Source organism: Phacochoerus africanus, chromosome 2 (genome assembly GCF_016906955.1).
Source record: "Phacochoerus africanus isolate WHEZ1 chromosome 2, ROS_Pafr_v1, whole genome shotgun sequence".
In the NCBI taxonomy this organism is placed as follows: Eukaryota; Metazoa; Chordata; class Mammalia; order Artiodactyla; family Suidae; genus Phacochoerus; species Phacochoerus africanus.
Genome location: NC_062545.1, coordinates 1,579,502 through 1,601,013, shown reverse-complemented (window position 1 = coordinate 1,601,013; position 21,512 = coordinate 1,579,502). Strand labels below are relative to the sequence as shown.

The 21,512-nt window shown below is 57.5% G+C and overlaps 1 protein-coding gene across 8 annotated transcripts in view; it reads left to right on the top strand.

The window, feature by feature from the left end:
- The window catches only part of AFDN (afadin, adherens junction formation factor), a 129,024-nt gene extending 108,740 nt beyond the window's left edge, over positions 1 to 20,284 (top strand). For 4 of the 8 annotated variants that reach the window (XM_047769732.1, XM_047769734.1, XM_047769738.1 and 1 more), the window contains 11 exons: positions 143 to 208; positions 373 to 446; positions 810 to 928; positions 1,912 to 2,106; positions 2,683 to 2,774; positions 3,071 to 3,250; positions 5,190 to 6,146; positions 13,061 to 13,195; positions 15,717 to 15,987; positions 17,677 to 17,761; positions 18,541 to 20,284. In XM_047769732.1, the coding sequence (XP_047625688.1) occupies positions 143 to 208; positions 373 to 446; positions 810 to 928; positions 1,912 to 2,106; positions 2,683 to 2,774; positions 3,071 to 3,250; positions 5,190 to 6,146; positions 13,061 to 13,195; positions 15,717 to 15,987; positions 17,677 to 17,761; positions 18,541 to 18,685 (2,319 nt within the window). In that variant the 3' untranslated portion in view covers positions 18,686 to 20,284. Of the gene's footprint in view, positions 1 to 142; positions 209 to 372; positions 447 to 809; positions 929 to 1,911; positions 2,107 to 2,682; positions 2,775 to 3,070; positions 3,251 to 5,189; positions 6,147 to 8,133; positions 8,170 to 13,060; positions 13,196 to 15,716; positions 15,988 to 17,676; positions 17,762 to 18,540 lie in introns of all 8 variants that reach the window. The other 4 variants (XM_047769737.1, XM_047769736.1, XM_047769733.1 and 1 more) reach the window with 2 other exon arrangements.
- The last annotated feature ends 1,228 nt before the right edge of the window (positions 20,285 to 21,512 follow it).

Genomic DNA, 21,512 nt, shown 5'->3' with positions numbered 1-21,512 from the left:
TCTTGTGGTTCAGTTTTGGTGCTACTGACGTTCGTGTCAACACAAGAACTAAGACTTGGGTCATGTTTTCTTTTTGTTTTACTTGCTGAGTGTTGCATGTCTCACTGTGTGTTTTCAGTGCCCTGGTTTTCGTTTTGTGTAGGGCGCAGGTCAAGACAAACTCGGAATCTACGTCAAGTCGGTGGTGAGAGGAGGCGCTGCGGACGTGGTTGGTACCGTTTCGTCCCCTTTCTGTGTGTCGCGCGTTGAACAAGCGACGCGCGATGTCCCGCGGAGCGTGAGCACGGAGCTGAGCTGCTCTCCCTGGTTCTCTCTCCCCCTCCCCCCCCGCCCCCCCCCCCCACCGGCCGGCTGGCTGTCGGGTGCGCGCAGGACGGGCGGCTGGCGGCGGGGGACCAGCTCCTCAGTGTGGACGGACGAAGCCTGGTGGGCCTCTCTCAGGAAAGGTATCATTGCTTTATCTGTTTAAAGCGGAACACTCGCCCTGTCGGGGCCTTAGGAGACGAAAACCCCTGCTGGGCAGCTGTGCCCTTCCTCTTTTTTAAGTGTGAAACTCTTAGTGTGCATTTTCTTTTCTTAGCAAATTGCGTATTTTAGTCCAAATACGTTTCTTGGCCGCAATGTCCGCACACCCCCTCCGGTTCGGAGCCTGACAGCAGGAGGCGGGTGCCTTGTTCTTTCCAGAGGGCGGGAGCCTGGCTGGGGTCAGAGCGCCCCGCAGACGGTGCCAGCCGCTGCTGGGCCCGTCTGTCCTGCTCTGGTCCCCGGCTGCAGCTGCCAAACCTCTCAGCTGGGACCCTCTCTTCCAGGGCAGCAGAGCTGATGACAAGGACGAGTTCCGTGGTGACCCTGGAGGTAGCGAAGCAGGGAGCCATTTATCACGGCCTCGCCACCCTGCTCAACCAGCCCTCGCCCATGATGCAGAGAAGTAAGGGCTGGCGCCGCAGCACGAACCCGTCTCTGCCTGAGCCTGGCCGCTGCCGAGCGGCAGAGCCCCCGCGCACCTGCCACAGGCCAGGCTGTGAGGAGTAACTCGGTGGTGAACGCCATGGTTTGGCAGCTACATCAAAGGCCAATATAGGTGTAGGACTTTTAAAAGAATTAGTTCAGAAGCCTTGGAGAAAAACCATCATGACTCCTATTTCTTTGAAATCAGTATGTGTTTTGAGTACTTGGCCTCCGAGCCTGACCCTCAGTGCCCGCCCCCCCGCCCCCGCCCCCCCGTAAGCTGGCGCCCCCGGAGAAGCCAGAGTCTTAGCGCAGAGTGATGGCAGCAGAACACGAGAGGGGCTGGGCCTGCCTTCGTGGGGACAGAGCCATGCCTTGTTTTATAGGCCGGGACAAGGCGTTATTGATCTTAATTTTTTCAAACGTGATACTTAACACCGATCTTTGATAGTTTATGGTCATTAAAGGAAGCAAACTCGAGGATGAGTGAGGACACGATGAGAGAAATGGTTAGAAGGAAGTAACGCTTCAGGGTCTTCCTCTGAGAAGATAAGAAAAGTGAGAAATAAAAGATGAGCAGCCACGTCACCTGGTAGCAGCTGATGATGCTGACAGCCTGGGCTGACGCCAGGAACTAAGAGACATTTTTAAAAGTAGGGGCGTGTGCTTTTGTGTCCGGTAAAGAAGTTGCTTTACAAGTGTTCTTGTCACTCCGACAGGTAAGCTCAGGAGAAGATAGGCTTTGAGCGAGGACTTCTGCTCCTCGCTGCCACTCAGCGCGTTGCCGTACCGGAAAACTTCTTAGAGAGTCCTTAGATTTTACTCGTACATAAGAAATCACCTCATTTCTTCTGATACAGACAAATTCCTACTTGTGGAATTGTAAATATTTGTCGATTCGTCTTTCTTTTAAAGCTATACTGCGTATCTAAGGTGAAATCTTGAACTCTGCTTTGACTCCAGTTTCAGACCGGCGTGGATCAGGTAAACCCCGACCAAAGAGCGAAGGTTTTGAGCTCTATAATAACTCAGCTCAGAACGGGTCCCCCGAGAGCCCCCCGCTGCCCTGGGCCGAGTACAGCGAGCCAAAGAAGCTGCCTGGCGACGAGAGGCTGACGAAGAACCGCGCCGACCACCGCTCCAGCCCCAACGTTGCAAGTAAGCGGGGGAGGGGGGGTTCCTTGGCCTCCCTCACCCCCGACCGGTGGTCCCCCAAGCACCGGTGTGGCCGGAGCCGGGAGGGAGGAGGGCGCTCTGGGCTCTGTTGATGAAAAGAAAATTATGGCCTGCCTGCATTGGCTACCAGGGTCTGTTTTTCACGAGGGCTGGTAAAACAGCTGCTCTAGCAGGACAGCAACGAGTTTGGGAAGCTTCGATTCCTCGATGCTCTGGGAGGGGCGTGGACAGTGAACTTGGACGGGTCGGCAGACGGTTAAGGTGCGGGGTCCGCAGGAAGCAGAGGGAGAAGGGCGAGCACCTGGCGTGAGGTTCGCTGGGCCCGCCGTGTTGGCCGTCCGGCCCTTGGTTGGGGAGTGAAGAGGGTGTAGCAGTTCCTGTGCTAAGGGCTCCGGTGGTCCGGGAGCCTGGGGTGGTCGTGAGGCACCCTCGCTGCTCCTGCGCCTTGTTCCTTTGTCTGCGCAACACCTCGGTGGCCCAGCTCTGTGCTGCCAGCGCTCTTGGAACGTGACGCCTGGTGCGTTTGCTCTCAGCCTGCTTTTCTGTCTCCCCCGACAGATCAGCCTCCTAGTCCTGGTGGGAAAGGTGCATATGCCGCTGGAACAGCAGCCAAGATCACATCCGTCTCCACTGGCAACCTCTGCACCGAGGTCTGAGCGATGAGCACGCGAGTTACGACCCCACGTGTTAGGTCCCCGCGAGCCAGGTCACCCCGTCAGGTGGCCTCTCTGTAGACCCGCCTTGTCTGTGACTCCCCAGGCTTTTGTTTTTAATTTTTAATGTCATAGGTACATTAGCTTTAAATTAGTACGTCTGGGCAATTTAAATGTTTTAATACGGTGTTTTAAATAGATGGATTATACTTTAAAACCGATCACTGGGAATTAAATTCGCCTAGTGCCCAAACCGTGGAAGCTCACGTCCCTTTCTGGTTCCCGCTGTGCAGGAACAGACGCCCCCGCCGGGGACGGAGGCCTACCCCATCCCCACGCAGGCCTACCCCCGAGAGTACTTCACCTTCCCGGCCTCCAGGTCCCAGGACCGCGTGGTCCCCCCCCAGAGCCAGTGGCCAAGCTACGAGGAGAAGCCGCACGCGGACAGCAGCCACTCCAGCCTCGCGGTTCAGGTAGAGGGACCCCGGGGACGCCACCCTCAAAGACACCAGTGGGGCGGGAAACACAGTGGCTTCTGAGACACAGCGGGCTTTCTCGGAGGACGGCGCTGCTCCTGTCTCTCTGCTGCTTGCTGTGGTCACCCGAGGAGAGGTGGGGGTGAGAGGGGACGAGGACCACGACGGGGCTCTGAGCGCTCGCCGTGCTGCCCAGTGAGTCGTCAGCCCTGGGACGGCCTGATCACGGTCAGCACGGCGGGCCGCGGCTCCGGGAGGGGGCGAGCAGGAGCAGGCCGTGTCCAGCAGAGGGCGGCCCCGCCCTGGGAGTGCCGGGCATGGAGCGCCCACCCGCGTGAGGCAGGCGCACTCAGCGCCGCGTGGGAAGTGCTGTGGGGAGCCGGCTGCCGCGCCAGGCCATCTGCGGTCTTCCCGCGGCCTGGACGGAGGGTTTTCCCAGGCCAGAGAAGCAAGGGGGCCACACGGAAGGGCCTGAGGGCACAAGCTAGGGAACTGGGGTTTTATCCAAGTTGGTAGAGAGGGGACATCAGTGTGGGAGTGTTAGCGGGGCGCTCTTCGATATGTTCTTCTGTTTTGAAAGGTAGCTGTTCACACTGAGAGGTTGGGGAATGAAATTGCTTTAAAAACAGGCACCATCTAGAATCTGGAGCAAACGTGCGTCCGCAAAAGCGAGTTCCGAGAGAAAACCCTCCTTGGATCAGAGCAGTCCGCACAGGCTTAGAGTTGAGGTGGCTCCTGAGCCGGGCCTGGAAGAATAGGGGAACCGACAGGCTTGGCTCGCGGAGACGGCACCCGTGGTGGCGAGGAAGAGCCCGTGTTCACAGGCCGGTCCTTGTGTGCACTTGCCCCTCCAGCGCGTTCTGTCAGCCCCTGGCTGTTCAGAGGGTTCCTAACCCCTCGCCAGGCCGTGGAGGCGATGAGTGGTCACTGGAGGCAGCGGTCAGGGAGCTGCAGGGCGCCGGTGTGGATGCTGAAATGACCGAGGATTTGATAGGGCTTAGGGTCCTGGAGAGGCAGTCCGAGTGAGCCCAGCAGGAAAATGCAGTCTTCAGGAAAGCCGAGGTGACTCAGGAGGCCTGACGCGTGAACTCCTCAACTCCCTACGGGAAGTGCCTGCCACAAAGAGCAGGCACTCAGACATTGCTGCTTGTGGGGCCGTAGCAGGATGTTGGAAGAAACTGTGCCATTTGTCTATCAAGCTACTGCTTTTTCAAGTGATAGTTCATCTTTTAGTTCTTTGTATCTTAAGGAAAGGGAAATAGTGTGTTTTCCAGATTCGCATCTTCAATTTCTGCTCATTAACAGGGTAGGAAAAAATGACTTGGCTGAGAACTGTCCTGAATCACTTTCTAGCCTGTTAAACTACCGGAGACACGCTGTTGTAACCTAAAGCCTGGCCCTTGGAGAGCGTGTCCCCCTTTCTGTCTGGGCAGAGGTCGGGTCCAGCAGTCACTCTGTATCAGACCTCTCTGCTCAGGGACAGGGCCCCACCTTCCTCCCTGGGCCCAGCCCTGCCAGCGGCGGGCTTCAGAGAGTCGGGGGTGGGTCGGATGGTGAAGATTTGGTCATTACTCCTAATGACAACTCGGATGTCACTGCAGAGTAGTCATGCCTGCTGCTCTTCACGTGGTGGGACAAGTGCGCTCATCCTCTGGGGCTCTGGGGCTCCGGGGCCTGGGAGGGGCCGTGGGGGGCCCGGGGCGGTGGGGGGGCCTGCGGTGTCCGCTCTCGTTTGTGCCGGTGCTGCGGAGAGGAATTACCAGGATCCGCAGGGAGCGCGCCGGGCTCCGCCTGGCCCCAGCCGGGCTGTCTCAGCTTCTCTCCTGTGCTCACAGTTGCCCCAGTATGTCTCCCCTCCCGAGAGGACATGTTTCCGGCTCTCGGTAACTTCCGGTAAAAGGCTGGAACACACCCTTTTTCCCTTTTCTTTCTGCAGCGGGTGACCCGCTCCCAGGAGGAGCTGCGGGAGGACGCGGGGGCCTACCCACTGCACAGGATGGAGGCGGTGATGGACCGCAAGTCTGACAGCGACATGTGGGTCGCCCAGAGCTCCTCGATGGGCTCCAGCGCGTCCAGCCAGGAGCACCTGGACCCCTCTTCCAAGGCGGGCACCCCCGCGTCCACCCTCACCAAGAGCGGCCCGGGGCGCTGGAAGACCCCTGCAGTTCTGCAGCCCGCGCCCGGCCCCCAGCCGCTCCGGACCGACCTGCCCCCGCCGCCCACGCACTACGCCGGCGACGTGGACGGCGTCCCCGTGGACCTGCCCCTCCCGCCGCCTCCGGCTGCCGCGGGCCAGGGGCTCGCCGGGGGCCAGGGGGCCGCCGAGCGGAAGAAGCGGGAGGAGCAGCAGCGCTGGTACGAGAAGGAGAAGGCGCGCCTGGAGGAGGAGCGCGAGCGCAAGCGGCGCGAGCAGGAGCGCAAGCTGGGCCAGATGCGCTCGCAGGCGCTGCTCCCCGCCCCGCTCTCCCCCGGCGCCGCCAAGCCCGCCGCCCCGGGGCCCCAGGACACCGTCATCCGGGAGCTGCAGCCTCAGCAGCAGCCGCGCACCATCGAGCGCAGGGACCTGCAGTACATCACCGTCAGCCGGGAGGAGCTCTCGGCCGGCGACAGCCTGTCCCCCGACCCCTGGAAGCGCGACGCGCGGGAGAAGCTGGAGAAGCAGCAGCAGATGCACGTGGTGGACCTGCTGAGCCGGGAGATTCACGAGCTGCAGAGCAAGGCCGAGCGCTCGGCGGAGGAGAGCGGCCGCCTGCGCAAGCTCATGCTGGAGTGGCAGTTCCAGAAGCGGCTGCAGGAGTCCAAGCAGAAGGACGAGGACGACGACGAGGAGGAGGACGACGACGTGGACACCATGCTGATCATGCAGCGCCTGGAGGCCGAGCGCAGAGCGCGGGTAAAGGGGCGGCGCGGCGGACGGGGTGGCGGGGTGGAGGCGGCCGGCCTTCCCAGCGCTGAGCCCTGTCCCATCGAGCGGAGCTTGCCGAAGCCGCGGGCTCATTCTGACTCGCCCTCGGCGCTTCAGTTGAGAGAGCTCGCCACGAAGCGGCAGCAGTCGTGGTCAGGGTTGGCAGGCCTCTTTCCTTAAGCCTTCAGGGGTAAATGCCCCTCCGGCCGAAGTGCCCAGCTCTGCCCTCCAAGGGCGGAAGCCACCGTCAAGAGCGTGTGAGCGGCTGGGCGGTGCCTGTGAACCATGGTGGACAGACAGGCCCCCCCTGGCCCTGATGATCGGCTCCAGAGGGTGGGTCACAGAGGAGACCGCTCCCAGCCGCAGGGTCCCAGGGTGACCTCCCTCGTTCTTAGAGACAGCCCTCATGGTAGCTCAGCGGTTGACGAAGCAGGTAGTGATTAAACTTCATCAACGGTTGCATTGCAGTGGTAGGTAGTAGCATCAAGATACAGAGAACTTTAAGATTTTATTCACATTTCTCTATATTATAAAGTAACTTTTTCACATCAGTAAAAGAAAAATAAATTTCACCGATCTACTGCAGTCAACTAATATAAAATCTAAGATTCTTTCGTTATATAAAATTTGCTAATATGAAATTTAAGATTCTTTGTCACCCTGTCGCTTGTTGACAGAGAACCATTGCCCGTTATTAATTTGCAGCCGGTGCTGTAGAGCATTTTACGGTATTGAATTTTAGTTTTGTGTCTTTTCTCCAACGTGAAGCAGTCTTCTGAGAAAAGACAGCAAAGAGCATATGCCCTTTTTGTCCTTTGGATTTTGTTTCTAGTTCGACCCTTGATGCCATCCGTATTAGAGAGCTAAAGCCAGAGCTGTCCTGTAGGTATTTGGCCATCTTTCTAGCTCACGAGGAGGTCTCAGACGCCGGCCCCGGTGGGTGAGCGCATGGGGCCCCTGTGCGGGCCCTTTTCCCGCCACTTGGAGCCGTTTCCCTGAAAGGCCCCTGCTTCCTGGACACGTGTTCTCAGCCAGATGCATGGAGAACTTGGTCCAGAATTCAGCTGGAATCCCTCTTAAGAAAGAAGCTTCTTAAATGAAGGCCTGAATGTTAACTCTCGCTCCGTTTTGTTCGTGTTTTCTAAGTTACCGAGATAAACTTCTCAGGCACGCTCCTCCTCACTGTCAGTGCTGTTTTGTTTGAAAGAGCAACCGTCTGATGAATAACCGGTTACTTTCAGCCCAAGAACTCCTCGAACTGTTCCCACCTTGCAGTCAGCACCCTGGCCCCGTTCTGGGGACGGTGAGCTGAGTGTCTCCCGGCTGCTCTGCCGGGGTCCTGGCGGGCGCGTGGCAGGTGGATTCAGAGAGAAGCGGGGGGTGTCCCCCGCCCACGACACACGCAGAGGAAGCTTTTCTCCACCGCAGGTTTCCCTCTGACTCTAAAGCTGATGCTCGTGGCAAATAAGTAGAGTGTTGATTTTTATAACCGTAGCCCAGCAGCAGCTTAGAAACCATGTCGTCATGTTTCGATAATTATTCTTTTCTTTGAAGACTTAAATTTTTAATGAAGGTCTGTTAGTTTTTCCAGATGGTTAAAGCACTATTTCAAAGCTTCTTAATATGAATTACAATACTAGGAATGTTTTTAATGATGACCCGATTTAAATTAGCTGTGTGTTTATCATGATTTACCTTAAGGGCACTAAGTCTGCTAATAAGAGTGCTGAGGGAAGTGTTACTTTCAGTGTCTGTGTGTCTTAACAGTGAAACCCAAGCACCTGGCACCACGTGGGCGTGTCCCTGTCTCTGTCTCTGAGCCCGGACGCCCGTCTGTGCCTTTTGCTTTCCTCACTGGCTCCCCTCAGAGACAGACGGAGCAGGAGAGCGACAGACGTGCTGTGGCGGAACGCAGGTCTAAACTGAACCTTGTTCACCCTTCATCTCTCTTTTTCTCCTTCTCTGTCGCCCGCAGCAGACTGCTGTGCCAGCAATCTCTGTTCTAGATTTGGTAGGTTCTCGTTCCTTCCCCTGGGTACTGTTTTCCTGTCTCGATTTTCCTTTTCCTGTTAGTGGTTTTATGTTCACAGTAGATCTGGTCCTTCGGGGGGTCCCGGCTCAGGATCCGTGGTCCCCACGTCTAGAAGCATGCCTGGAATGTGTTTAGATGTAGTCATTCCTTGCTTTTCTCTGTTATTTTTAAGTTACTTCCTGTTTGCTTCTGGTTTCGACCTTTCCTCAGTTTTAGTCGTAAATTCCATACGGTATATTCTTATTTGCTCAAACACATGAGCAAATGAGAAGTTTTGCAGTAAGTAATCTATTTCCTTCTGTCCCATGCATTAGAAGTAGATTTCAAGTATTCATTGTTAGGGATTCAGTTCAGCTGGTATTCTCATCACTTGCCCGTTGAGACGTGACTGTTACAGGATGTAACGTTTTTCTGTCCGTTGGTTGGCAGAGGAGGAGGAATTTGCAGGAACGTGTGTTTTGTTTGCTTTAACAGTACCGCGTGACTTCCGTTTAGTTTACTACTTACCAGCCCCAGCAGTTCGTTGCCGAAAGACGCGTGTTGCGTATTCTCCGGGAGGTGGCACGGGTTGCGTGTACGGCCTGTGCTGGGGAGGTCGGGTTGGTCACCCGGCCCCAAGTGAGGCCTGACTCCGTGTCCTCACGGTCTGCCAGACACCTGCCTTCGGACTGGGGTTCTTAGGTCGCCTTGACGTCAGCGCGTGCTGTCAGTCCGCGGAGGCCGGGAGCCAGCACTGCTTGTCCGAGGTCCCTGAGCCCAGGTTGGACTTTAATGGCTTTTTCACCAGACAACAGCCTTCCGTGTTTTGTTCTTTTAATTGAAAGAGCGCGTCGGCGGGCTCCCTCCGAAGGCAAGCCTCTCTGGCAAACCTCGCCCTCCTCGGGGACTGCAAAGCATGTTTTCTGAGCTTTCCGTTTTCCCGTGTGAGACAGAGACCGGAGGTGTGCAGCTCCCCCGTCCTTCGTGTCCGAAGGCATCTGTGCCGCGGGGGGTTGGGAAAGAGCCACCTGTCCCACGCCTTTCCTCCCTGGACCGGCCTTGTGCCAGGTGCCCCCGGCCCGCCGCCTCCCCAGGGACTCTTGCATCTGGGGGCAGAGTGTGACAGACCAGGAGTAGCAAAGGTTTCAGTAGGATTTTATTTCAAAGGAATAGTTCAGGATTTTTCCTTCTTTAAAGATACTTACTTTGAGGAGTTTCCGTCGTGGCTCAGTGAAAATGAATCTAACTAGTATCCATGAGGACACAGGTTCGATCCCTGGTCTCGCTCAGTGGGTTAAGGATCCAGTGTTGCCTTGAGCCGTGGTGTAGGTCGCAGACGTGACTCCGGTCCCACGTTGCTATGGCTGTGGGGTAGGCTGGCAGCTGCAGCTTTGATTCAGCCCCTAGCCTGGGAACCTCCATATGTCACAGGTGTGGCCCTAAAAAGACCAAAGAAAAGAAGACACGTGGAATGTTCACACGGACTCTAACCGCTCCATTTCTGAGCATTTCCGAGCCTCATTCCCCAGGGAGCATTAATGTCGTTGTCCCCAAATTTTCCTTGGGTCCCAGCTGGCAGCTCAGGCGCCAGAGCCTCCTCTCTTGGGCCCTGGCCTCTCTCTGAGGCGATGGGCGGTGGCAGAGTGTGGCCACAGGGTGTCCGTGCTGCCCAGCGGGCTGGAGACTGAGGCAGGGCTCCTCCTGCCTGGGAGCCGCCTGGGCCGACCGGCTCTGCCGCCGCAGACGCAGCCTCCTGCGTGCGTCCTGCCCTCTCCAGCCGCACTGCGCGGGGTCAGGCAAGACCGTCTGGCCCAGCAAGGCCTAGGCTGCGTCCCTCCCCTGCCCCGCCAGGCTGCCATCCTCGCCCTCCCCGGCCCTCCCATCTCCCCTGTTCAAAAACTTAGTCACCAAACCCCCTTCCCTCCCTCGTGGGGAGGGTCCCGCCTTTCTCAGGATCTCGGGATCTCTGCACCTCTGCACCCGCCCTGCCCCGAGCCCCAAGCCGCATGAGCTCCTGGCTGAGTCGCCTGCTTCAGCCTCTGCCCCCTTTGCAGGCTCTTCTCCACAGGCAGTTGCAGGGACCCTGTAGCACCACCAGAGCCCCCAGGAGCTCCCCTGTGGCCCAGAGGAGCCCTGAGTCTCCCCCGCGCCCAGGCTCGGCCCTCCGTCCTCATCGCTGTCGCTGTACCTGACTGACACCTAAGGGGCAGCCAGCCCGTCACCTCAGTGACAGGCCTCAAGCTCATGTCCTCGCTGCTCTCACTTCTTCCTAACAACTTGCGATGGGGCAGACGAGAAGGGGCGAGCTCGGTGCTGAAGAGATCCGCCCAGTGGCTGCAGAGTGAGAGTCAGGATGCCGGCCAGAATCTTCTGGGTCATGTTTTGTACTCTTCCTGCTTCACAAAGTGCCTGCTGCTCAGGACACTGTGGCTGCGCACTGTCTTTGAAGAAGCTCACGTGACCCAAGAGTCTCGGTTGGCTTTGTTACCGTTTCAAGGGTTCATCTTCCAGCTCAGGTGACCTGACAACTGACAGGCAATCCAGAGCCCTCGATATGGCCCTGCCCTGGTTCAAGCTTACCTGCTGCTTTGGAAAGCCCAGCACGTCTCTTGGCTTGACTAACTCCAGCCTGGCGGTCTTGAAACACTGCTAAGGATTCCTGTTATCTGCTCAGATCCATTTCCCCAAAAGAACTCCTGTAGGCCTCCTTTGATAGCCTGGCGCTTTCCTTCCTTTCATGTAGGCCAGCGAGCTCGTCTGCTTTCCATTTAACTCGGGAGTGCTCCTAAAACAGTTGGCCAGGGGGTCACAGAGTCACTCCGTTTCTAACTTAAGTCGAGTGCCTTTAGCTGTCGTGAAACCTAAGAAAACCGTACAGCTCAGTAGCCCATCTGAAGCGATGCTTTGGAGGAAATTCTCTTTTCTCTCATTAATTTTGTTTGTTTGTTTGTTTGAGTAAAGCAGCATATGTTTGAAGTACAAAACAGCCTGTGTCTTGAAAATGAAAGTACCTGAAACAGCTTACCAAGGAGTGGGGAGAGAGGGCCTGACTTCGGCTGGCGCTGGGCCGTGTGCCCTCCTGTTAGGGTAGGAACGAGCCCACTGACACGAGGAGAAGGCGCCTGGCTTACGCCGCCCAGGTTTGGAAGAGTGGAGGTTTTGAGAGAAAACCGCTGTGTATAGATTCATAACAGAGAATTCCATACCTATAATTATGAGAATTGTGATTGTTCTGATTTCTTAAAATTACTCTATTTTAACTTAGAAGAACGAATTGGCTATTTTCGTGTACACGGCTGTTCTTGCTCAGAACGTGTTTTTCATTAGGTCTGGAAAGTGTGACGCAGTGCAGTGAGTCTGTGCTCCACTGGGTGACAGAGCGCCCTCTGTGCATCATAGGCCGTCAAAGGCTTTGCTGAAGATGCCCAGCGTTATCAGTTGCCGTTTGGTTTTGTTCTTTTCATTTGGGTGCTTTTCCCGCAGTCAGCGCTGGAGAGGACGCCCTCCGACGCCCTTCCCTCTTTGCTGCTTGGCCCTGAGCATCTGCTCCTCCTACAGAACCTCCAAGGCCAAGTGCCTCACACCTTCCTGGGGGTAGCCCTAAAGAGGAAGTGAATTTGTCGGGATTTTCATTTTGTCTGAGATGTTTGAGGAGTGTGTTCGCATGAAACGGCCTGATGACTCCAGTGAATTGGTTACTCCCCCCAGGCACAGATTTTGTTCCACAGGAACCAAGCAAGAGTGAAGCTGTTAGGTGTTTGTTTAAAAATATACACTCACACCACACGAATTCAGAAGTTAACATGCTCTGATTTTGCCGTGACTAGTTTATAGAATAACTGGTAATTATATAGAAACTGAAGCACCTTGAGTGACTCTGTGTCCGGAGTCCTGCAGGGGGGGGGGGGAGGTGGGACCGACATCTTGGTCCGTTTTACATTTAAACCCTGGACGTCATCTCCTGTTGGTGTGGGAGCCCCTCTAGCCCACAGCCCCTCTAGCATCAGAAATCCGAGGGGATGCTGAGCTCTCGCCTTTGTCCTCAGCGTAGGCGGTGACTGCAGAAGTAGCTGTGTTGTGTGGATGTGACCAGAAGAGTGTCTTTGTCTTCTTTTGGTCTAATGTGCTTTTAATTCAGTGAAGCGAAGCTGACATCCAAGTAGAGTACGTCTTAGATGTTTGCCGATAGCCTTCGGTATTTGAATGGTAAGAAAGATGAGTTTTACGATAGCCGCCGGCAAGCTTTTTGACTAGTAGTTGCTTGAAAAAGGAGTCTTGTCTTGGGAGGCAGGCGGTGGGTCCCCAGCCGCTGCCTGCCTTCAGCCAGAATGGATGGTGCCTGGCAGGGGTGCACAGGAGCCAGTGAGAGTAGGGTTCCTTCCACATGGCAGGCCGAGATGCTGAGTCAGAGGCCCGGGCTCCCCTGCGCTGGGAGGGCATGCTTGGCTTGCAGGATGGGACCCAGAGGAAACAGGGCCAAGGGCGCGGGGGCCTGGTCCCAGGACCAGGCCGGCCACTCGTCCGTCCACTTGAATCGGTGCTGCTCATGAGCTCCCCACCCCCTCTGAGTGGCGGATCGGGACAAAAGCAGGGGATGGAGGAGGGTTGTGGGGTGTGACTGCCACTTCCACGGGCTGGTCCACCTGAGCTCCTGCTCAGAGGAGGGTGGTGCTTGTATATGTGACCCTGCCGCAGACACACTCCTTCTCTGAGCCCCGCGGAGGGAGGGCAGCTGGACCTGGGGGCCCAGTGGGGTGGCCGCGGGACCTGTGTCGCCCGCAGCAGGGCCTTCCTGCCGTCCTGTCCGCCGTGTGTGTCTGCTCGCCCGCTCGTCCGCGTTCTGTGTCTGCTGGGGGCCTGCCGGGCGGGGACTGAAGCCGCGTGTGGTCAGTTGCAGGACGAGGAGCGGAGGCGGCAGCAGCAGCTGGAGGAGATGCGGCAGCGGGAGGCGGAGGAGCGTGCCCGCCACGAGGAGGAGCGGCGGCGCCAGGAGGAGGAGCGGCTGAAGCGCGAGGCCGAGGAAAAGGTCATGGTCCTCTGAGGGCGGCCCGCCCCGCCCGCCCGCGTGGATTGGCTGGGCGGAGGGCTGGGGGCGGGACGGGGCGGTGCAGCCCCGCCCCCAGCCCCGCCCCCAGCTCCCTCGCCACCGCCAGGGCCTTCTGCCTTTGCCTGTCTCAGATTCCTCCTTCCCGCTGGGCTCAGACTTCTGAACTCTTAGCCCCATTTAGCCGGGGGCCTCTTTGCTCTGAGCTCCCATCTCCTCTGGACCGGGTCCAGCTTGTGATCGCGGAGGTGCCCTGTGTTGAGAGGGTCGCTGAGTTGGGGCTGTGAGGCACGACAGGAACGTAGGAAGACAGTCTGTTCCCATGAAGGGTTCATTCGAATAGGTCATTTATAGAACTGCCTGAATCCTGGTCGGTGGTAGAGAGAGCAGATGGCTTATGGAAAACATGACTGGAGGACATTTTAGCCGAGGTTATCATCTGAGACATATTCTGAGCTGTAACTTTGTTTCTGTCCGTGGGCTTGCAAAATTCAGTCATCCTTTTTATTAGTTTTAGAATGACAACAAGTTTGACCTAATCTGAGAAATGGGAGCGTGGTGCTGCTGCCCTCCAGACCCTCCCGTGCACGCACAGCCTGGCCCTGGCTCCCTGTCTGGTCCCTCTGGAGGTGGCCTGTCCCTTCCCTTCTGTGAAAGCGGGAGCTCTGAGCGCCACAGATTCTGGGGGCCGTGGTCCGGTGGGCACCCCCACCCCATCCCGCAGGAGGAACTTGGGAAGAAGCTTTAGGTAGTGGTATGAGGGTGGGGGTGGGGGAGGTACCAGTCAGTGAGGCTGCCGGAAGGCCTGTGCTGATGCTGAAGTGGAAGGAGGAGAAGTAGCGCAGGGGCACGTCCTGGGTTGAAAGGAGTGGTTCTGTGGCTTCTAGACCTTATGTCATTGTGCTCTTGGTTGTATCTGAATAGCTCCCGAGCTGCTCTCAGAGAGGCGGGGCGTTCAGACTCCCCGGGACTCTCAAGAGTCAGTGATCCTTCCTGGGGGAATCGGGGCTCCACATTTTGAGCCACCACTCACTTTCACAGCGTCTGTGGTGCTGCTGTTCCAGGGCCGAGCCTCCTCAGCTTGTCCCACCTTCTACCTGAAGCCTTGCGGGGGGCGGGGGGGGGCACCCCGACCCCAGGTGAGCACAGCCCCTGCCCTGGGGATAGAATGCAGGGCAAGGAGGCCAGAACTCGTTCTCCAGGCTGGGAGATTCTTGTCTCACCTGATTTTTTCCCAGAGTGCATCCTCACAGCTCACGATTAAGGCAGATCCCACATGTGTTTTGATAACTGCTTCTGTAATGGAATGCTCGATGTAAAAAGAAGCTGAATAACCTATTTTTTTTATACAGAATGTCCAGAATTGATGGGTTTGCTTTGTCATAGGAAAATGTGCCCTTCATCTGTGGGTAGGATAAAGTCTTCTTGGATCTTGTAAACGGGTCTGCGCTCAGTGCGACTGCAAGGGGGTGCTGGATGCCCAGCAGCGCTCTTCCCGCGGTCTCCCCTTAAAAGCCACGGGAGCCATTCCAGTTTAATGCCCCACGCGCAGAGAATGCTTATTTTGTGTAGAAAATAGGATAAAGATGGCCTTCCTCCAGGACGCCCCCGCTACAGTAAGAAGATAAAGTGAGAAATGGGCCCAGGGCCGTGGTGGAGGCTGTGGGATTGATTCGCAGCGCTTCCTCCCTCTGAGGCTGAAGCCTTGACTGTTGTGTACTGTGTGTGTGTGTGTGTGTGTGTGTGTGTGGAAAACGCAGCATGCAAATTGAAATGTGGACTAAAAGCTTTCATCGTGATGCCGACAAAATCTCTAAAATTAGTTCTCTTTGGCTGAATGAATTAAAATCCATTGTACTCCATTCTGTAGCGTTAAACATGCCTCAGCTTAAGGCACTTGATTCTGTTTGCTTTTTCTCCTTCTTTCTTTTTTCTTGTGCTCTGAAACTTGTCAATCTCCAACAAAACTGTGCTGTTTACCTTTTTAAATGTTAAATTAACCTGTCAATTGTAGTTTGTGCAGATGTATGTCAGAAAAAATGTACAGTATGTGTCAAAAAAAATATATTTGAGTGTCTTACTACTGTTGCTATTCATGCCCGGCTCTAACTTCGGCCTGGCGGGGAGCTTCTTAAGGGTCGCAATGGAAATTCACTGTGGAAAGCGTCTTTGCAGACTTCTGCGTTCCTGTTCATTGCCCTCCGAATAGCTAGAGATACCCAGGGGACCTAGTGGCGTCCCTCTCCTCAAGCAGGGACTGCTCTTCCCAGCGCAGCGCCCTGGGGTGGGGGGCGGGGTGCGGCTCGGGAAGCCTGTTCTTGGCCTGGCTTGGGTTTGCTTTGGTCTTTAAACTCAGGAGCCACAGGTAAGTTAACATCCTGCCCAGAACAGAAGGCAAGAGGGGAGCAGAGGAGAACTGAAATCCCGTGGGCTGGGACGGGATGGCCCTGGCATCCTCGGGCGGGGGTGGGGGGACTGACCTCGGCTCTCTCTCCGCCTGCAGAGGCGCCAGGAGGAGGGGTACTACAGCCGCCTGGAGGCCGAGCGGCGCAGACAGCACGAGGAGGCTGAGCGCCGGCTGCTGGAGCCCGAGGAGCCGGGCCTGGGCCGCCCCCCGCTCCCGCGGGGCTACGAGCCCCCCGGCCCCGCGCCGCCGCCCCCGCCCCAGCGCGCCGCCTCCTACCTGCAGGCCCAGGTCCTGTCCCCCGACTCCCTGTACACCGCCAAGTTCGTGGCCTACGACGACGATGACGAGGAGGAGGACGGCCCTGCAGGTCAGGATAAGTACGCCCGCGCCAGGGGGGCCCGCGGGGGCCCGCGCCCGGCCTCCGATGGCATCTTTCTCGGCAGCTCCGCCCAGGCGCCCTGGGCCAGGGCCAACAGTCCTGCGCACAGGGCAGGCGCGCCCCCGGCCCCGCCGCCCAAGCCCGGCCCCGCCCGAGGCCGAGGTAAAGGCCCTCCCCCCACCCAGCACTGGCTTTGGGATGGGGTTTCCCTCCACTGCTGGGCTTGATCACGGTCATGGGTCGATCAGGGGTCGGGCCTGGTGATCGCCTCCAGCTGCCACGATTGCTGACACTCTGGGCCGTAATCTCCCGGCTCCAAGTGATGCTTCTCGATCGGCCCCGCAGCCACCACCCTCCCCGACCCCGGAAGTGCTGTTGGTCTGGCCTCTGCCTCCACCATCTCTCTGTGTGGTTGCGCCCCTCTGTCCTGTCCTGTCCAGCCCCCGGTCCCGGGAGGACGTGGCTTCTGCAGAGGGACTTGCCTCTTCCCCTGGAGTAGGTGGGGCTACAGGTTGAGGAATGGTGTCAGATGGCAGCATCGCTGTGCGTTAGAAGTATTCTTGGCTAAAGCTCTTTGAAAATCATTTGGGAAATGTGTAGTGTTACTTCATGAACAGCCAGATGAAGGTATTTGATATTCAGATAAACTATTTTGATAATTTTTAAGAGTAATTTTTACCAGCGGGAAGAAGCAAGTATTCCTAAGCAAATCTCAAAAGATACAGCACCATGGTTTTAAAACAAAATGAAGAAGATTCTTCAGATTCTGGGAAATTTTGCACTCCTTGAATGATCTGTGTCTAAAGGCGCCCAGAAGGACTGGGCTTCTGTGGAATCTTTGAGTCTCTGCCGAGCACGGCTTCCCGAACAGCAATGTGGGAAGCGGGGCTCGGGGATGGTGCGGGGGGTGCAGTGCCCAGGGGAGCCTCAGAGGGCGGCGGCGGCTGTCTTCCGATCTGTTTAATCCAGCGCACCCCTCGCCCAGGCCCATGTTATGCGCAGAAGGGGTTTCTAAGTGTGGGATGTCCTTGCCGACATCACGGAGGGCAGAACGGCCCGGGTGCTGCCCGGGTGCCTGGAGCGCTCACCCTTGACCGTCACACTGGGACGAGCTTACCCTCCACCCTCTGCAGCCCTCTGCGAGGTGGGCAGCCGCTGCTGTCACCTGCCCAGGCCGCGTCCGCTCTCCTCTTAATTCTCTTGGGGATTTTGTACCTGTAGAGTTAGTGTCGACCCCCCTCCCCCCCGCCCCCGTAGCTCCTTTTTTTCCGGCAGTTTTGTGTTCATAATTGCAGCCGTCTATTTGGGGGGAGGCAGTTCAGGGCCGGCTGAGAAGCGGCACGGTACTTCCTAATCTTTGGGTTACGGCTGCTCTCAGTGATTTTGTAAGAAAATTCTTAGTGTCAGGAGCCTGAAAACTTTTGCTTTCTCCCTGTCAAAGTCATGTGTGGATTTTTATTCTGCCTTCGTGAGAATCCCCATTTGACCTGACGTGAGCTTCCCAGCCGCCCCTCCCTAAAGCCCGGTAGCGGCCTCTGACCTGATGCAGCGCCTTCGCTGCGCCCCTCTTCCGCGCTCCCCGCCGTCGTCCCTCCCGCGAGCACTGCACCCTCCCCCTGCCTGGGGTTTGGGCATCGTGCGCACGCGCTGACTTTGACTTCTTCTCTTACGGCAAAGGGCCCGCCTCGTACATGGGATCTACGGGGACGCTGCTGGGCGCCCACGATGGCTCTCGGGACCCAAGAGAGACACTGTCCAAAAGGTGAGCACGGAGTCTGCGCCGCGAGAGTCACTGCTTCGCAGTGTAGTCCTTTTCTTCTTGTTGCGCCACCTGGTGTGAGGCTGGGTCGACATTTCAGAGACTTCATTCTCCGCCCAGATGTTTCTCATTGTACACAACTGTTGGCGGTCGAGGCTTTTCTAGGTCTCGTGCTGCTAACAGTGTCCTAGTTTGGCGAGTGCACAGGCCTTCTGGTCAGAAGGTCAGAGGCAGTTGGACGTTCTGCTCTGTGCTCCTCCAGAGGGGGGGGAACGGTCAGGGCCACGTCCCAACGTCCGGCTGGAGTACGTGGGGCCGCCCGCACGCTGCTCAGAAGCAGTCAGGCCGTGCCCTCACCAGGGCGCTCAACCAGGTCTTAGAACCGCTGTTGCCCACGTGGTTAAGTTACAGACGTTGAACTAATCCAGAGGGTCTTTGCTAGCTGGCTCTCGCTCGTTACCAAGTTAGCATGTTGAGCGGTGCCTCTCGGATACATGCAGGATTCTTTAAAATGCTGTGTTTTAACTCCTCCCTCTCAGGTCAAACCTGACCACGACGGCTCTGGCTTTTGGAGGGTGGGGTGTGCTGGGGGGCAGCGTTCTAGCCCGGACAGCCCTTCGCCTTTGCCTCCGGGAGTGCGAACACGGCTGCGGTTCGACGTCTTTAACCGTCGGCGGGGTGGGCACACTTAGCAAGGGTCGAGTCCCCCCTTCGGTGCCCCTCATGAAAGCTCACCTCGCCTGCTCGGTGACATGTGACCCTTCGCTTTCCCTCCGATGCAGCCAGGACGCGGACGTGCCAGGCGGGCCTGAGAGCCTGACCTTCCGGGAGCGCCAGCGCCTCTTCTCCCAGGGCCACGAGGTCTCCAGTAAGGTGAAAGCCTCCCGCCGGCTGACAGAGCTGGAGAACGAGCTGAACACCAAGTGAGCGGCCCAAGCGCCTCCGAGGAGGGCACCCGCCTCCCAGGGCGGCGTTGGGAGTGTGCCCGCGCTCAGAAGTGCTTGACTTTCACAGGAGACTCTGGTTGGTACAGTTCTCTGACTCCCATGCAGACAGCTTTTTTGTGAGTTTCCTTCTTAGATCCTGGGCTGGGGGAGCAGACTGGAGGGCCCTGGGGGTGGGGAGTCCGCCCTCCCCGCCACGCAGCACAAAGTCGCCCTCTCTGTTCTTCTTCAAAAACCCGGTTCGGCTCTCGAACAGCAAAGCCTCCCAGATGTGCGTGCGTGCGTGCTTGCGTGCGTCGGGAGTGTCAGGTCTTCTCCGCCAGGAGGGCGCCTGTCTGTAGGAGACCCGCCCCGAGCTCGGCACCAAGCTCCCAAAGGGACGCTGCCCCCTCCTGTCCCAACAGGGCAGCCCCCGGGGTAGCTCTGAGCGTCCGATTGGAAAAGCTTCTCCCAGAAAATGTTGGGGTTCCAGCCTGGGAGATTTTAGGTCTATAAATACCAGATGGCTGTTACACCAGCAAAGCCTTGGGGGCTTGGAAGACGACAGTCCAGTTAGTTCACGAGCTGTTCCAAGTGTTCCGAGGGCGTCTGTCCTGAGCTGAACAGTGGCGTGGACGTGATGAGGAACAGAAACACCTGAGAAGCCTGGGCGCTTCGGAGGCGGCATGGAGCACAGCCCTGCTCAGAAATGCAGAACGCGAACCCTCGGTTTCCAGGCTCTGCTGTCAGGGCGCCTGTCACTTAAATGCTGTAAGAGTAACTCGTGTGGCGGTTCCGGCTATTTTTCTACATTCTGATAGAGTTATTTAATTTTCATGTACTGATCATTAGTTACCACTGTCACTTCCTCCGCTGTGAACACAGGGCCGCTGTCAGGGAGACGGGCCTCGCTCTGTTCTCTGACACGCGATGTTCCGACACTAAATGACCTTGTGCCCATGGGCCGATTGTCCATCTGACGTGCGCGCTGTGGCCCTGGATGGTTGTCTGTGCCATGTCATTCTCTCCCACGCGGGCACACTTTGCAGTAGAGACGCAGAGGCTCTCCAGCCCCGGAAGTCACTTGCCTGAGCGCTGTGTGAGAATTTGTGAGGACACGAGTGTAAAGAACGGCCGTGTCTGTCGGGGCTCTGCTTTGGAAGTGTGCTGTGCCCACGCCACGCAGGGGAGTGAAACGGCGCCACGTGCTCATGAAGGATTGCATGCTTGCTCCCGAAGTGCCGGGCAGAGCGGGCCCTCTCGAGTTCTCGCCAACACCGCAGCCTTGGAGGACTAAATCCACACTTTCTTTGAAGAAAAAGACGCAGGCGAACGATGTTTCTGCTAATACATAGAAAAACAACAAACACACCTGAGTACATGCAAATACATGTAAATACCTACGTGCAGGGATATTTGTATGTGTGGTGGTAAACCTGTAACACGTGGATTCGGCCATCCTCGGACGAGGGGCCAGATGTGAAAATGTGTGAGAGTGCTTTTCTTGACTGCGTTCCTGGGGAGAGGACATCAAACTGCTGTAGTTTCCATTTCTACTGTATTTCATTCGCGGCCTATTTTTAATAAACTTTGTATGTATTTACGTGCGTGTGCTGTGAGTTCAGAAGCGCTGGCAAGGACCGCATTTGTCGTCCCAGCACCCACTCCCTGTGCGCTCGCGTGTCCTGGGCGTCACGTCTGTGTCCCGCAGTGTCCCCGGGCCCCACCGCTCAGGCTGCTGGATGGAGCGGCCGGTCTCCTGGGCTGTGGCTCCGACAGATGCTCAGCCTCCCGGGCGTCGCAGACTCCCTTTGCGCTTGGGCGGCCCCGGCGCCCCCGGGCTGGCTCTCGGTGACGCTGGCCGGCCGCTGCCTCCGCATACAGACGGGACGCCTGGGAGGTGTGTGTGCCAGCGCAGCCGCTGCCCGCTCAGGGTGCTCCCATGAGGGTGTTTGGTCACCTTGGTGCCAGGCGCATGGCGAGGGACAGGAGCCAGGGAGAGGCCTCTGCACTGGGCCGGAGGTGGACTCGGGAGCCTCGGCGGTGGGCGAGGGCTCCGTGCAGACAGGCCTCAACCCCAGATGCAGCACGAGGAACGGGGGCCCCCCTGCAAGGCCCAGGCTGGCCTGACCAGGGCCTGGGAGAAACGGGCGAATCCGTGCCCCAGGCTGCTCACTGCCACTGCGGCCACCAAGCCCCGCCCCCGCCATCACTGCCTCCGTGGTGCCTTCTCTGCCAGGTGAGCTCTTACCACGAAGACTGAGTCCCCCGGCCCGGCCCCCAGCACACGGTTCAGACTCCGCTTCTGAGCATAGACAAGTGGGGGAGGGGGGCGAGGGGGTGACAAGGACAGAGCAGAATGGAAACACTGGGTGGGGACAGGACCCAGGTCTGCCTAGCTGGTGGCCACTTCACCTCCAATGAAAGAGAGCCCAGAACGGCACCGTCCAGTAAGATGCAATGCCAACCACTCAGGAAATTCTAAATTTTCTGGTAATGACTTCGAAAAATAAAAGTGAAATGGGTTTATTTTGCCCAAATGTGTCCACAGGCGTGATGAAGTGTCTTCCTGATGCTTGGCTCAGCTGGACTAGCTGGGCTGGGTGTGGGGCTACCGCCGTGGCCGATCCTTCTGGAAGCCCGTGGGGGCTGAACAGTTAGTGACCGGGTCACCCATCAGAATGTGGACGGGCCTTCTTAAGTGTGGGCCCCTGGTGCCAGCTGTTCAGCAGTAACTTCGTCTGTCTGACCCCAGGGCTGGCCTGACGTGAGGGACGAGTGGGAACGTGAAGGCGAGCTGAGCTACCTCTGCCTCAGTTGATGGCTGGCTG